This window comes from Pan troglodytes, chromosome 20 (genome assembly GCF_028858775.2).
Source record: "Pan troglodytes isolate AG18354 chromosome 20, NHGRI_mPanTro3-v2.0_pri, whole genome shotgun sequence".
Classification (NCBI taxonomy): domain Eukaryota; kingdom Metazoa; phylum Chordata; class Mammalia; order Primates; family Hominidae; genus Pan; species Pan troglodytes.
The window spans coordinates 23,716,985-23,733,407 of NC_072418.2; the positions used below are offsets into that span (position 1 = coordinate 23,716,985).

At 38.2% G+C, this 16,423-nt stretch overlaps 1 protein-coding gene and 1 pseudogene across 4 annotated transcripts in view; both read right to left on the reverse strand.

Moving 5' to 3' along the window:
- Nucleotides 1–370: 370 nt before the first annotated feature.
- The window catches only part of ZNF708 (zinc finger protein 708), a 42,607-nt gene continuing 26,554 nt past the window's right edge, over nucleotides 371–16,423 (reverse strand). For 2 of the 4 annotated variants that reach the window (XR_010153780.1, XR_010153781.1), the window contains 2 exons: nucleotides 1,305–3,942; nucleotides 371–1,046 (listed from right to left, as the gene is read on the reverse strand). Coding sequence is in view for 2 of the 4 variants with exons in the window: in XM_524178.9 (XP_524178.4) it covers nucleotides 2,477–3,942 (1,466 nt within the window). In the remaining 2 variants the exon portion in view is untranslated. Of the gene's footprint in view, nucleotides 3,943–16,423 lie in introns of all 4 variants that reach the window. The other 2 variants (XM_524178.9, XM_063801445.1) reach the window with 1 other exon arrangement.
- Nucleotides 1,802–2,481, reverse strand: LOC134809093 (zinc finger protein 257-like; annotated as a pseudogene).

The window sequence follows — 16,423 nt, forward strand, 5'->3', positions numbered from 1 at the left end:
GTGAATGCGGGAGGCGGAGCTTGCAGTGAGCTGAGATTGCGCCACTGCACTCCAGCCTGGGGGACACAGTGAAACTCTGTCTCAAAAAAAAAAAAAAAATTAAACAGATATAAACAAGAAAAAAGAATAAAAATTTAACCTACAGAAACAATTTTTTTTAACTTATTTGCAGTTGAAAGCCACTGGCAAAGGAGATTACCAGAGATGTTAGTTGATTATGTTACCAAATAGTATATTCTTACTGTCATTTACCTATACCTTTGAGTAAATGGGATAGGTTTCAGTTAGTGGCATAATAATGCTTCATTGAATGCACAATAGTATTAACATGTTAAAAAATGTATAATTAAACAATTAAGTTCACACAATCTGAAAATTTTAAAATGTACTGCATTTTATTACATAAAAGTACAAGTAGTAAAATCATGTACTACCAATTTTTTAACAAAACTTAAATGTTCTTACTATAATGCAAAAGAATATTACTCTAAACACCTACCTCATGCACCACTCAATATCATAAGTTAACCACAAATATCGTCTCCACTTAGATTTTCATCATGCATGTTATATTTTAATGTCCTTACTCTTCCAAAGAAAAGGCCATAAATAATGCCCACCTAAAAAAAAAGAAACTCTCCTATCTTTGATGCTGTGACAACTGATCACATGCTTTCACATGTCAATACAATAGAAATGAAGAAATAGCATCAAGTAATTTGAGAGTTGAATTACAGCATTATTAGCTTTTTAAAAAATCTGTACTTCTTTTCAAGGAAAAAAGTACACTTTGGGCCAGGCGCGGTGGCTTAAGCCTGTAATCACAGCACTTTGGGAAGCCAAGCTGGGCAGATCATTAGGTCAGGAGTTCAAGACTAGCCTGACCAATATGGTGAAACCTCATCCCTACTAAAAATACAAAAGTCAGCCAGACGTGGTGGTGTGCACCTGTAATCTCAGCTACTCAGTAGGCTAAGGCAGGAGAATTGCTTGAACCCAGGAGGCAGAGGTTGCAGTGAGCTGAGATTGTGCCACTGCACTCCAGCCTGGATGACAGAGAGACTGTCTCAAGGAAAACAAACAAAAAAAGTATACTTTGAATGTAATTACAAACTTCCAAAAAATCTTCGACTCCTTTTAAAGTTATGTACAAATAAATTTATCTACCATTAGTTTGGGATCATTTTTTACAGTCAGCACTTTGATATAGTGTAATGTCTGAAGCGTCCATACCTTAGTTTATTTGTTTTTGAGATGGAGTCTCACTCTGTCGCCAGGCTGGAGTGCAGCGGTGCAATCTCAGCTCTCTACAACCTCTGGCTCCTGGATTCAAGTGATTCTCCTGCCTCAGCCTCCCAAGTAGCTGAGACTACAGGCATGTGCCACCAGGCCCAGCTAATTTTTGTATTTTTAGTAGAGACAGGGTTTTATCATGTTGACCAGGATGGTCTCAATCTGTTGACCTCATGATCTGCCCACCTTAGCCTCCCAAAGTGCTGGTACTACAGGTGTGAGCCACCATGCCCGGCCCTACCTTAGATATTTCTACTGTGAATTCTCTGATATTTACATAGACTTAATTTTGAATTAAATGTTTTAAATATATACTGCATCTGCAAAAATATATCTCAGTATGAACCCTCTGGTGCTGTCTAAGTTGTAGTTTTGGAAAACTTTTTTTTCAAATTTATTACATTTGCAGGGTTTTTCTCCAATCTGAATTCCCTGATGTTGAACAAAGTTGAAGCAACTGCTTCAGGGTTTTCTCTAGTACAAAATGTGTACAATAAGATCTGTGATACAAGTAAAGGTACTACAACCCTCTTTTATTTGTAATGTTTGTCTTCAAAATAAATACTGTAATTTAAAAGCTTATATTTTCTGAAAGATTTTTTGACAGTAATTAAATTTATAATACTTTTATTAAGTACTCTCTGATGTTGAGTAAGATGTGAGCAGACATTAATGGCTTTTTCACAGTCTTTATATTGGTACAATTTTTCTCAAGTATAAATGCTTTCCTGGCAATAAGGTGTGAGTATTCATTAAAAATTTTGCCACATTCTTCACACTTGTAAGAGTTTTTCTAGTAAGAATTATCTTACCTACAATCAAGTGTGACAATCATTTAAAGGTTTTGTCACACTTTTCGCATTTTTAAAGTTCCTCACCAGTATGATTTATGTTTAGAAAAGTTTGAGGTGTTGTCAAAATTACTGTGATGTCTTCCAGCTTTGTAGTTTCTCTCCAGTGTAAGTTTTTTTTATGTTTAGTAAGATTTAGGGACCAGTTAAATGCTTTGCCACATTCTTTACATTTGTAGGGTTTCTCTCTGGTATGAATTATCTTTTGTTTCATAAGGATTAAGAGCCGGTTAAAGGCTTTGCCACATTTATCACATTTGTAGGATTCCTCTCCAGTATGAATTATCTTGTGTTTTAATAAAAGGTGAAAATACATTAAAGGGTTTGACACATTATTTACATTTGTAGGGTTTCTCTTTGGTATGAATTCTCTTATGTTTAGTAAGGTTTGGGGATTGGTTAAAGGCTTTGCCACATTCTTCACATTTGTAGGGTTTCTCTCCAGTATGAATTATCTTATGTTTCATAAGGGTTGAGGACTGGTTAAAAGCTTTGCCACATTCTTTACATTTGTAGGGTTTCTCTCCAGTATGAATTATCTTATGTGTAGTAAGATGAGAGGACAGAATAAAGCTTTTTCCACATTCTTCACATTTATAGGGTTTCTCTCCAGTATGAATTTTTTTATGATTAGTAAAGTTTGAGGAGTAGTTAAAAGTTTTGCCACATTCTTCACATTTGTAGGGTTTCTCTTCTGTATGAATTACTTTATGTTTAGTAAGGATTGAGAATATACTAAAAGCTTTACCACATTCTTCACATTTGTAGGGTTTCTTTCCAGTATGAATTACCTTATGATAAGTAAGAGTTGAGGACTTGGTAAAGGCTTTACCACATTCTTCACATTTGTAGGGTTTCTCTCCAGTATGAATTACCTTATGATTAGTAAGGTGTGAGGACCGGTTAAAAGCTTTGCCACATTCTTCACATTTGTAGGGTTTCTCTTCAGTATGAATTATCCTATGTTTAGTAAGGGTTGAGAATACACTAAAAGCTTTGCCACATTCTTCACATTTGTAGGGTTTCTCACCAGTATGAATTCTCTTATGTGTAGTAAGGTGTGAAGATAGGGTAAAGGCTTTGCCACATTCTCCACATTTGTAGGGTTTCTCTCCAGTATGAATTTTCTTGTGATTAGTAAGGTTTGAGGACTGTTTAAAAGCTTTGCCACATTCTTCACATTTGTAGGGTTTCTCTCCAGTATGAACTATCTTATGTTTAGTAAGGTTTGAGGACCGGTTAAAAGCTTTTCCACATTCTTCACATTTGTAGAGTTTCTCTCCAGTATGAATTATCTTATGTCTAGTAAGAGTTGAGGACTGGTTAAAAGCTTTTCCACATTCTTCACATTTGTAGGGTTTCTCTCCAGTATGAATTATCTTATGATTAGTAAGGTTTGAGGACTTTTTAAAAGCTTTGCCACATTCTTCACATTTGTAGGGTTTTTCTCCAGTATGAATTATCTCATGTTGAGTTAGTTGTGAAAGCATGCAAAATGATTTGCCACATTCTTTACATATGAAAGGATTTTTTCCAGTATGTCTTATCTTATGTCTCTTTGTATTTGAATATTTATGAAAGACTTTCACATATTTATCATACTGAACTATTTTGCTCTGGGTAGTTGTCACACACCGGTTAAGTCCCTTATGACCTCCTTTGTGCAACTTATGCTCATCCACACTTTTACAGCCTTTCTGATATCCACATTTTCCATATCTTCTCAGTATCGCTTGTTGGAAAGAATTTTTTATATATTGCTCTGGCCTAAGGTCTTTGGCAAAATGAGAACACATAGCTGAAAGAAATAAAAATAACAAATTATTCCATTTACTCAACTCAGATTAATATCATTTACAAATCTAACTTATACCAACTATATAAGCAAGATGACATAGCAAAATACCACAGATCCTAAATCCTTTATAGACATATAAATGTAACAAAAACATTCTGACCAAAATACGTTTGTAACAAATTTATAAATAAGTAAAGTGTGTGCAGTGCCCCAGGTGATGACAATGCAAAGAGCCACATAGGAGAAAAAAGAAAAGTCTGTTACATTTACCCAACACACCTTTTTCTGCTGCCCAATATATCATAGTGCCTTCAGAAGTAAATTGCCAACTCCTGGTTTCTTTTTTAAAAGACTAAAAAAAGTAGTGTCACATACATCTTTATTTCTGGCTCTTAGGGGCCTTTTCAGACACTGGTTTCTATCTCCCATGACATAAAGTGCTAAAAGAAATGGTGGTATACTTTGGAATGACAGTTTGAGTCTGCTGAGACCAAAGTTAAGTGTTACAGCAGCAGAGACTGCAGTACCACATACAGGAAACAGGTTTAGCAAGTGATTACTGACTATTTAGAAAAAAAACGCTAACATACTTCTTTAACTTAAAAAGCCCACAAAATTTCAGACAAGACACAATCTAAGAAAACGTCTGAGAGACTCCCAAAATCTGTAGCCAAGACAACTGGTTTCAGACTATCCCAGGCCTAAGCTACATTATAAAGATTGTGACAGGGCCAGGCACAGTAGCTGACAGCTGTAATCCCAGCACTTTGGGAGGCCAAGGCAGGCGAATCACCTGAGGTTGGGAGTTCAAGACCAGCCTGACCAACATGGAGAAACCCCGTCTCTACTAAAAATACAAAATTAGCTGGGCATGGTGGCACATGCCTGTAATCCCAGCTACTCGGGAGGCTGAGGCAGGAGAATTGCTTGAACTCGGGAGGCAGAGGTTGTGGTGAGCTGACATCATGCCATTGCACTCCAGTCTGGGCAACAAGAGCAAAACTCCATCTCAAAAAAAAAAAGATTGTGACAGGTAGCTTGTTTTTAATATCTAAATCTCAATCAAAGATTAATGTACACAAAATATTAGGGTAGGATGACCCCATCAAAAACATTACTAAACTTTCAGAAGCAACCATAGGAATATAAAGATGTATACGTTTTTAAATTTAAAATAAATTAACTACACAGTGAATGAAACAGGAACACAGACAACTACTGAAGTTCAGAAAAATGAAGATAACAATAAAAATATTTAAAATATCAAAAAACATAAATTAGGAAGATAAAAATGTCACAGACAAGAAGAGAATCTTGGGAACTGCAAGATAGAGTAATCTATCATTTATAAAAATGTCTTATGAGATAACCAGTAAATTTTCAAAAAAAATTGGAAGGCCTGAAGAGAACTGGGTGATATAGTCAAAAGTCCTGGGAAAAAAAAAACAACAACAGTTGTCAAGTGAAAATAATACAACTAAAAAGAACTGGCCGGGCACAGTGGCTCATGCCTGTAATCCCAGCACTTTGGAAGGCCGAGGCGGGCGGATCACCTGAGGTCAGAAGTTCGAAACCAGTCTACCTAATATGGTGAAACCCCGTTTCTACTAAAAATACAAAAAATTAGCCAGGTGTGGTCACACGCCCCTGTAATCCCAGCTACTCAAGAGGCTGAGGCAGGAGAATCGGTTGGACCTGGGAGGCGGAGATTGCAGTGAGCCAAGATCATGCCATTGCACTCAAGCTTGGGCAACAAGAGTGAAACTCCTTCTCAAAATAAATAAATAAATAAATAAAAAAGAACTGTCCAACTGAATAAAGGAAAGACCTTCCAAAATAACCTAATCCTGAAAAAGTATATTGGCACTGCATATGCCCTACATACCAAAGATGCTGAAAGGAGTTCATCCCACTGAAAATAACATGATGCAGGAAAACACATAATCATACAAAAATACATAACTTTCTGGGAACGATATTTACATACACAAAAACAGAATTCCTTAGCATTTTAATAATGATGCAGAAAACATTATTAATTATTCTCTAAAATTTAAAAGATAAAAGCATAGAAATGATTATAAACATCTGTTAATGTAACATAAAAGTAAATAATTAGTGGCCAGGCATGGTGGCTCATGCCTGCAATCCCAGCACTTTGGGAGGCTGAGGAGGGCAGATCACCTGAGGTCAAGAGTTCAGGACCAGCCTGGCCAACATGGTGAAACCCCATCTCAACTAAATATATAAAAATTAGCTGGGCGTGGTGGTGGGCAACTGTAATCCCAGCTACTTGGGAGGCTGAGGCAGGAGAATCGCTTTAACCTGAAAGGTGGAGGTTGCAGTGAGCCGAGATTGCACCATTATAATCCAGCCTGGGTGACAGAGAGAGACTGTCTCTCAAAAAAAATGAATAAATAAAAATTTTAAAAATATATATGTATATAATTAGCAACATCAATAACAAAGTAGAGAGCAGATGTAATGAGAAAGAATTTTTGTATGCAAATAAGGTTAATATATATATATATATTTTTCTTTCAGATGGAGTCTCACTCTGTTGCCCAGGCTGGCATGATCTCAGCTCACTGCAACCTACGTTTCCTGGATTCAAGCAACTGTGGTGCAAATAAGGTTAATTTTTACTACATTAAAATTGTTTTATTTTTTAAAGTTTTTATGTAATTTCCAAGGTACCATAAAGAAAATATCTGTATAGATACACAAAAGAAAATAAGAAAGAAGTGAAAGCATATTAATACAAAAACCAAAGGACACAAAAGAAGACAGAAAGAGGGAAAATGAGGGACAAAGATACAAGAATTAAACAATAGAATTAATAAAATTACATTAGTTACTCTTTCAGAAAATTATTTATATATAAAATTAACTTTTCAATCTAGAGACAAAATTTTCAACAAAATGATTTATTAAAATCTTTCAAATACCAAGATTCATTTGCCTTTTTACAAGAGTCAGTTGAAATCTAATGATAAAAAAAAGACTGAAAGTAGCAAGATGAAAGTAGAAATTTTATGTAAATATTAACCAAATGAGAGAAGAAGAGGTCAAAATAATATTACACAAGCTACATCTTAAGTCAAAAAGTGTCATATTTAACAACATGTACTTTAAGTCAAAACTCTGAAAAGAGAAAAAAGGACACTGAACAATAGTAGATTCATTTACTGGGAACCAATGACTAGTGTGTGTGTGTGTGTGTGTGTGTGTGTGTGTACGCATGCACATCTCACATGAGGGTTTCAAATATATAAAACAAATATTGACGGAATTGAAGAAACACACAGAGAGCAATATAATTGTAGTAGAATATATCAAGACCCCATTTTCTTAATAAAAATAAAACAAGATGGAATATTAGTAAGGGAATAGAAAACTTGAAATCAGTATGGAACAATTATTTCTAACAGAGGTATAGAGAGCTGAACATCAGGATACACACCCTTCCCAATAGCTCATACAACATTCTCCTTGAAAGGACCATCTGTTAGGCCAAAAAAAATTCTTAACAAATTTTTTAAAACTGAAATTTTATGAATTACTTTCTGTGACCAAAATGGAATGAGATTATAAAACAATAATTTAAAAAACGGAAAAATTCACAAATATATAGAAATTGAACAACACACTTTTGAGCATGCTGTTGTTCAAAGGTTGAAATAATTAATATTGTGTAGATGTCCATGCTGCTCAATGTAATCTAGAGATTTAATGTAATGTCTTTCAAATTTCTTATTGCACTTCTGAAGAAATAGAAACAGCAACCCCAAAAGTATATGGAATCTCAAGAGACTATACTCAACAATCTTCAAAAAAAAAGGAACAATGTTAGAGGTATCACAGTTCTTTACTTCAAAATACATGACAAAGCTACATAATAAAAAACAATTTTGTGTGAATATAAAGATAAGAAAGTAGACTAATAAAATAGAATCCAGCACATGAACTTTCACATATATGGTCATATAAAGAGTCATTTGCTTACCCATAATTACTGCAGCACTGTTACTGAAAGCCAATAGGTAAAAGCAATGCAAATTTCTGTTACAAAATCATTTAGTAAATATAATTTGAAATATAAAAACACTGGAATATCACTCAGTTTGCAAAAAGCAGAAAATATTATAACAACTATAAAGATAAATCTTAACATTAGTCAAGATGAAACGAGCCAGTCACATAAAGACAGAGATTGTATGATATGTCTAACAGTTACACTCTGAAACAGAGCAACAATGGTGTTTGAAAAGTGAGATGAAATGGGAATAATTGGTAGTTGTTTAATGTATATTAAGATTTAGCTTTACGGCCAGGCAGTGCTGTACTCCAAGCACTTTAGGGGGCCGAGGCAGGTGGATCACGAGGTCAGGAGTTCAAGGCCAGCCTGGCCAAGATGGTGAAACCCCGTCTCTACTAAAAATACAAAAATTAGCCAGGCATGGTGGCAGGTGCCTGTAATCCCCAGCCACTTGGGAGGCTAAGGCAGAGAATTGCTTGAACCTGGGAGGCAGAGGTTGCAGTGAGGCGAGATTGCACCACTGCACTCCAGCCTGGGTGACAGAGTGAGACTCTGTCTCATACACACACACAAAAAAACAGATTTAGCTTTGCAAGATAAAAACATTTTAGCATATGTTGCATACTAATATAAATATAATTAATATGAATAAACTAAATATTTTAAAATCTTGTAGGTGAGGCGCAGTGGCTCATGCCTGTAATCCCAGCACTTGGAGAGGCTGAGACGGATGGGTCACTTGAAATCAGGAGTTCAAGACCAGCCTGGCCAACATGGTGAAACCCCATCTCTACTAAAACAACAACAACAATAACAACAACAAAAAATTAGCTAGGCGTGGTGATGCACACCTGTAATCCCGGCTACTCAGAAGGCTGAGTCAAAATACTTCCTTGAACCCAGGAGGCGGAGGTTGCAGTGAGCCAAGATGGCACCACTGCACTCCAGCACAGGAGACAGAGTGAGACTCCATCTCAAAAAAAAAAAAAAAATTGTTTTTTAATTCTAAATTTTGCTGTGTGTTTTTGACAAATAAAAGTAAACAATAATACTTAAAAGAGATAAAGACTTATCATAGTTTTAAAAATATCTTTAAATCCAAAAATAATAGAGATTCACAAATAAATTGAATGTTAATATTAGAAGAATTTCTATCACTATTCACTTAGACAGGATTAAACAACCATTCACAACACACCTACACAACAAATACACAAGTTATAAAAAAAATACACGGATAGGCTGGGTCCAGTGGCTCATGTCTGTAATCCAAGCACTTTGGGAGGGAGGCGGATCATGAGGTCAGTAGTTCAAGACCAGCCTGACCAACATGGAGAAACCCCATCTCTAATAAAAATACAAAATTAGCCAGGCATCGTGCCACTGCACTCCAGCCTGGGCAACAGAGCAAGACTCCATCTCAAAAAAAAAAAAAAAGGCCAGGCACGGTGGCTCACGCCTGTAATCCCAGCACTTTTGGAGGCTGAGGCGGGCAGATCACATGAGGTCAGGAGTTTGAGACCAGCCTCAACATGGAGAAACCCCGTTTCTACTAAAAATACAAAATTAGCCAGCCGTGGTGGTGCATGCCTGTAATCCCAGCTATTCGGGAGGCTGAGACAAGAGAATTGCTTGAACCTGGGAGGCGGAGGTTGCGGTGAGCTGAGATCACACCATTGCACTCCAGCCTGGACAACAAGAGCGAAACTCTGTCTAAAAAAAAAAGAAAAAAATACAGGGATAATATTTACACAAGCAAACAAACAGAGATAATTACATTGGCAGTAGACATATGGCTGATTCATATTTAATTTTGCTCGACATTGTCTTAAATTGCATTGAGTTAATCATTGTCATATACAATTTATTATTATTATTTATTATTATTTTTTGAGACAGAGTCTCGCTCTGTCTCCCAGGCTGGAGTGCAGTGGCACCATCTCGGCTCACTGCATGCTCCACCTCCCAGATTCACGCTATTCTCCTGCCTCAGCCTCCCAAATAGCTGGGACTACAGGCGCCCACCACCAGGCCCAGGTAATTTTTTGTATTTTTAGTAGAAACAAGGTTTCACTGTGTTAGCCAGGATGGTCTCGAACTCCTGACCTCATGATCCACCTGCCTCGGCCTCCCAAAGTGCTTGGATTACAGGCATGAGCCACCATGCCTGGCCTGTCACACACAATTATAATACAAACTAAAATATCAAAACACAATTAATTGGTGTGAGGTGGCATAACCTAAAAAATATAACTCAAAAATATAAAATTGCAAAACAAAATTAAAATATGAAATGTAAAACTTACTGGACACCATCAAGTAGATTAATATATTCATGAAAGAAATCCTAGAAAAAGAATACAGAGAAAAAGTAATATGAGGACATTTTAAGATAAAAACAACCTGAGAGCCAGGCACGGTGGCTCACCCCTGTAATCCCAGCACTTTGGGAGGCCAAGGTGGGCATATCACTTGAGGTCAGGAGTTCAAGACCAGCCTGGCCAACATAGTGAATCCCGATCTCTACTAAAAAAATACAAAAATTAGACAGGGTGCGGTGGCTCATGCCTGTAATCCCAACACTTAGGGAGGCCGAGGCAGGTGTTTCACGAGGTCAGGAGTTCGAGACCAGCCTGGCCAAGATGGTGAAACCCCATCTCTACTAAAAATACAAAAAAAATTAGCCAGGCGTGGTGGCAGTCCCCTGTAATCCCAGCTACTCCGGAGGCTGAGACAGGAGAATTGCTTGAACCTGGGAGGTGGAGGTTGCAGTGAGCCAAGATCAAGCCACTGCATTCTAGCCTGGGCGACACAGCTAGACTCCATCTCAAAAATAAAACAAACAAACAAACAAAAAATTAGCTGGGCATGGTGGCATGTGCCTGTAATCCCAGCTACTCAGGAAGCTGAGGCAGGAGAATCACTTGAACTCGGGAGGCGGAGACTGCAGTTAGCCCAGATCACATCACTGCACTCCAACCTGGGCAACAGAGTGAGACTTTGTCTCAAAAAAAGAAAAGAAAAACCTAAGAACTTTCCAAATTTTGATGTAATAAAAAAAATTTCTAACCAATAATACTTGATCCAAAATTATTTTACTTTAAAAACAAGATAAAAATAAAGACTCCAAAATAAAAGGTGTCGGTGTTCATCACTACTAGCACGGTCCTATGAAAAGTACTACATGGTGTCCAGGCACAGTGGTTTGGGCCTATGAGTCCTACAGTTTTAGCAGGCCAAGGCAGCCAGATCACTTGAGAATAGGAGTTCAAGATCAGCCTGAGCAACATAGTGAGACTCTGCATATAAACAAAGAGAAATACTAAAATGAGTCCATTATTTTGAAAATTAAAATGATGCTGGCCAGCATCATAAAACCATATATAAAATAAAGCTCTCTATTAAATGTAAACATACAGACACATATAGAGTTATTTACTATCATAATGATGGTACACAAAATCCTTAAGCTACTTCTACAGAATATGAAATATAAAATATAAATCTGTTAGTAGATGCATAGTATAAAATAATCTTTAATATCAATAACTACTGAAAAATATAAAGGTATAGCTTTCGTATTAAATTGAAGTTGTTACGAGATTAAAATATATCATTTTAGTTTTGGCTGGGTGCTGTGGCTCACATCTGTAATCCCAGTACTTTGAGAGGCTGAGGCGGGTGTATCACCTGAGGTCAGGAGTTTGAGACCAGACTGCCCAACATGGCAAAAACCCATCTCTACTAAAAATACAAAAAATTAGCTGGGTGTGGAGGCAGATACCTGTAAGCCCAGGTACTTGGGAGGCTGAGGCAGGAGAATTGCTTGAACCTGGGAGGTGGAGGTTGCAGTGAGCCAAGATCATGCCACTGCACTCCAGCCTGGGTGACAGAGCAAGACTCTGTCTCAAAAAAATAAAATAAAATAAAATATATTATTTACATATTAAAATGTTTTATGTAATCTCCATTTCTCAAGACAATTACAAAGATAATATTTATCGAAAGTATAAATAAGGAAATGGAAAAATAACAAAAGCATGACACTACACAGAATAAACAAAAATAAAGGCAGTAAAACAAGAAATGAGAAAAAAAAATCTACAAGAAACACATAACAGTAACAGTAAAACTGGTAATAGCAACTCTATTTTAAAGCAATCATTTTAAATACAAATTAATTAAACTACTTAATAGAAAGAAACATAATCCTAGGATGTTGTGAGGTCAAAGTGGGCTGATCACTTGATCCCAGGAGTTTGAGATCAGCCTGAGCAACATCTCAAAACCCTGTCTCTACAAAAAAAATACAACAAAACTTGCTGGGTGTGATGGCAAATATTTGTAACGCAGCTATTTGAGAGGCCGAAATGAGAGGATCATCAGAGTTTGGAAAGTTGAGGCTGCAGTGAGCCATGATCATGCCGCTGAAAACCAGGCCGATTGACAGAGTGAAACCCTATTTCAAAACTGAATGAATAAATACGCCAGGCATGGTGGCTCATGCCTGTAATCCCAGCATTTTGGGAGGTCAAGGTGGGTGGATCACTTGAGGCCAGGAATTTGACACTACCCTGGCCAACACAGTGAAACCCCAATTCTACTGAAAATAGAAAAAACTAGATGGGTGTGGTGGCACATGCCTGTAATCCCAGCTACTTGGGAGGCTGAGGCATGAGAATCACTTGAATCCAGGAGGTGGAGGTTGCAGTGAGCCAAGATCATGCTACAGCACTCCAGTCTGGGCAATGGAGTGAGATCCTTTCTCAAAAAGAAAAAAAATTAAAATAAATGAATAAATAAATAAAATTATAAAAAAGAAAAAGAAATAAAACATCTGAGTAACTGGAAAAAAGCATACAATATGCTGCCTACAAGAGAATGGTTTTAGCATTGCGTTGAATAGACTGAAAGTAACATAATAGAAAAAATTTATTTTTCATGCATATAGTAACCACAATTGGGTAAGGTAGTTATAATTATATTAGACATAATATGCTTTTAGTCAAGTACTAGCATGAGAACAAAATTGATATTATATAATGATAAAATAGGTCAATTTACCAGGAATCTATAACTATTATATCTCTTTCTATATGTATGTATGTATAAAACATCAGAGCTGCAAAATATAAAAAGCAAATACTGACAAAAGTGAAGAAATACTTACCAACATAATAACTGTAAACATCAACACCCCATTTGCAATAATAAATAAGAAAATAAGGGGAGGAGCCAAGATGGCCGAATAGGAAGAACTCCGGTCTACAGCTCCCAGCGTGAGCGATACAGAAGACGGGTGATTTCTGCATTTCCATCTAAGGAACCGGGTTCATCTCACTAGGGAGTGCCAGACAGTGGGTGCAGGCCAGTGGGTGCGTGCTCCGTGCGCGAGCCGAAGCAGGGCGAGGCATTGCCTCACTCGGGAAGCGCAAGGGGTCAGGGAGTTCCCTTTCCTAGTCAAAGAAAGGGGTGACAGACGGCACCTGGAAAATCGGGTCACTCCCACCCGAATACTGCGCTTTTCCGACGGGCTTAAAAAACGGCGCACCAGGAGACTATATCCCGCACCTGGCTCGGAGGGTCCTACGCCCTCGGAATCTCGCTGATTGCTAGCACAGCAGTCTGAGATCAAACTGCAAGGCGGCAGCGAGGCTGGGGGAGGGGCGCCCGCCATTGCCCAGGCTTGCTTAGGTAAACAAAGCAGCCGGGAAGCTCGAACTGGGTGGAGCCCACCACAGCTCAAGGAGGCCTGCCTGCCTCTGTAGGCTCCACCTCTGGGGGCAGGGCACAGACAAACAAAAAGACAGCAGTAACCTCTGCAGACTTAAATGTCCCTGTCTGACAGCTTTGAAGAGAGCAGTGGTTCTCCCAGCACGCAGCGGGAGATCTGAAAACGGGCAGACTGCCTCCTCAAGTGGGTCCCTGACCCCTGACCCCCGAGCAGCCTAACTGGGAGGCACCCCCCAAGCAGGGGCACACTGACACCTCACACAGCCGGGTACTCCAACAGACCTGCAGCTGAGGGTCCTGTCTGTTAGAAGGAAAACTAACAAACAGAAAGGACATCCACACCAAAAACCCATCTGTACATCACCATCATCAAAGACCAAAAGTAGATAAAACCACAAAGATGGGGAAAAAACAGAGCAGAAAAACTGGAAACTCTAAAAAGCAGAGCGCCTCTCCTCCTCCAAAGGAACGCAGTTCCTCACCAGCAACGGAACAAAGCTGGACGGAGAATGACTTTGACGAGCTGAGAGAAGAAGGCTTCAGACGATCAAATTACTCCGAGCTACGGGAGGACATTCAAACCAAAGGCAAAGAAGTTGAAAACTTTGAAAAAAATTTAGAAGAATGTATAACTAGAATAACCAATACAGAGAAGTGCTTAAAGGAGCTGATGGAGCTGAAAACCAAGGCTCGAGAACTACGTGAAGAATGCAGAAGCCTCAGGAGCCAATGTGATCAACTGGAAGAAAGGTATCAGCGATGGAAGATGAAATGAATGAAATGAAGCGAGAAGGGAAGTTTAGAGAAAAAAGAATAAAAAGAAACGAGCAAAGCCTCCAAGAAATATGGGACTATGTGAAAAGACCAAATCTACCTCTGATTGGTGTACCTGAAAGTGACGGGGAGAACGGAACCAAGTTGGAAAACACTCTGCAGGATATTATCCAGGAGAACTTCCCCAATCTAGCAAGGCAGGCCAACATTCAGATTTAGGAAATACAGAGAACGCCACAAAGATACTCCTCGAGAAGAGCAACTCCAAGACACATAATTGTCAGATTCACCAAAGTTGAAATGAAGGAAAAAGTGTTAAGGGCAGCCAGAGAGAAAGGTCGGGTTACCCTCAAAGGGAAGCCCATCAGACTAACAGCGGATCTCTCGGCACAAACTCTACAAGCCAGAAGAGAGTGGGAGCCAATATTCAACATTCTTAAAGAAAAGAATTTTCAACCCAGAATTTCATATCCAGCCAAACTAAGCTTCATAAGTGAAGGAGAAATAAAATACTTTACAGACAAGCAAATGCTGAGAGATTTTGTTACCACCAGGCCTGCCCTAAAAGAGCTCCTGAAGGAAGCACTAAACATGGAAAGGAACAACCGGTACCAGCTGCTGCAAAATCATGCCAAAATGTAAAGACCATCGAGACTAGGAAGAAACTGCATCAACTAACGAGCAAAATAACCAGCTAACATCATAATGACAGGATCAAATTCACACATAATATTAACTTTAAATGTAAATGGACTAAATGCTCCAATTAAAAGACACAGACTGGCAAATTGGATAAAGAGTCAAGACCCATCAGTGTACTGTATTCAGGAAACCCATCTCACGTGCAGAGACACACATAGGCTCAAAATAAAAGGATGGAGGAAGATCTACCAAGCAAATGGAAAACAAAAAAAGGCAGGGGTTGCAATCCTAGTCTCTGATAAAACAGACTTTAAACCAACAAAGATCAAAAGAGACAAAGAAGGCCATTACATAATGGTAAAGGGATCAATTCAACAAGAAGAGCTAACTATCCTAAATATATATGCACCCAATACAGAAGCACCCAGATTCATAAAGCAAGTCCTGAGTGACCTACAAAGAGACTTAGACTCCCACACATTAATAATGGGAGACTTTAACACCCCACTGTCAACATTAGACAGATCAACAAGACAGAAAGTCAACAAGGACACCCAGGAATTGAACTCAGCTCTGCACCAAGCGGACCTAATAGACATCTACAGAACTCTCCACCCCAAATCAACAGAACAGACATTTTTTTCAGCACCACACCACACCTATTCCAAAATTGACCACATAATTGGAAGTAAAGCTCTCCTCAGCAAATGTAAAAGAACAGAAATTATAACAAACTATCTCTCAGACCACAGTGCAATCAAACTAGAACTCAGGATTAAGAATCTCACTCAAAACCGTTCAACTACATGGAAACTGAACAACCTGCTCCTGAACGACTACTGGGTACATAACGATATGAAGGCAGAAATAAAGATGTTCTTTGAAACCAATGAGAACAAAGACACAACATACCAGAATCTCTGGGACGCATTCAAAGCAGTGTGTAGAGGGAAATTTATAGCACTAAATGCCCACAAGAGAAAGCAGGAAAGATCCAAAATTGACACCCTAACATCACAACTAAAAGAACTAGAAAAGCAAGAGCAAACACATTCAAAAGCTAGCAGAATGCAAGAAACAACTAAAATCAGAGCAGAACTGAAGGAAATAGAGACACAAAAAACCCTTCAAAAAATTAATGAATCCAGGAGCTGATTTTTTGAAAGGATCAACAAAATTGATAGACCGCTAGCAAGACTAATAAAGAAAAAAAGAGAGAAGAATCAAACAGACGCAATAAAAAATGACAAAGGGGATATCACCACCAATCCCACAGAAATACAAACTACGATC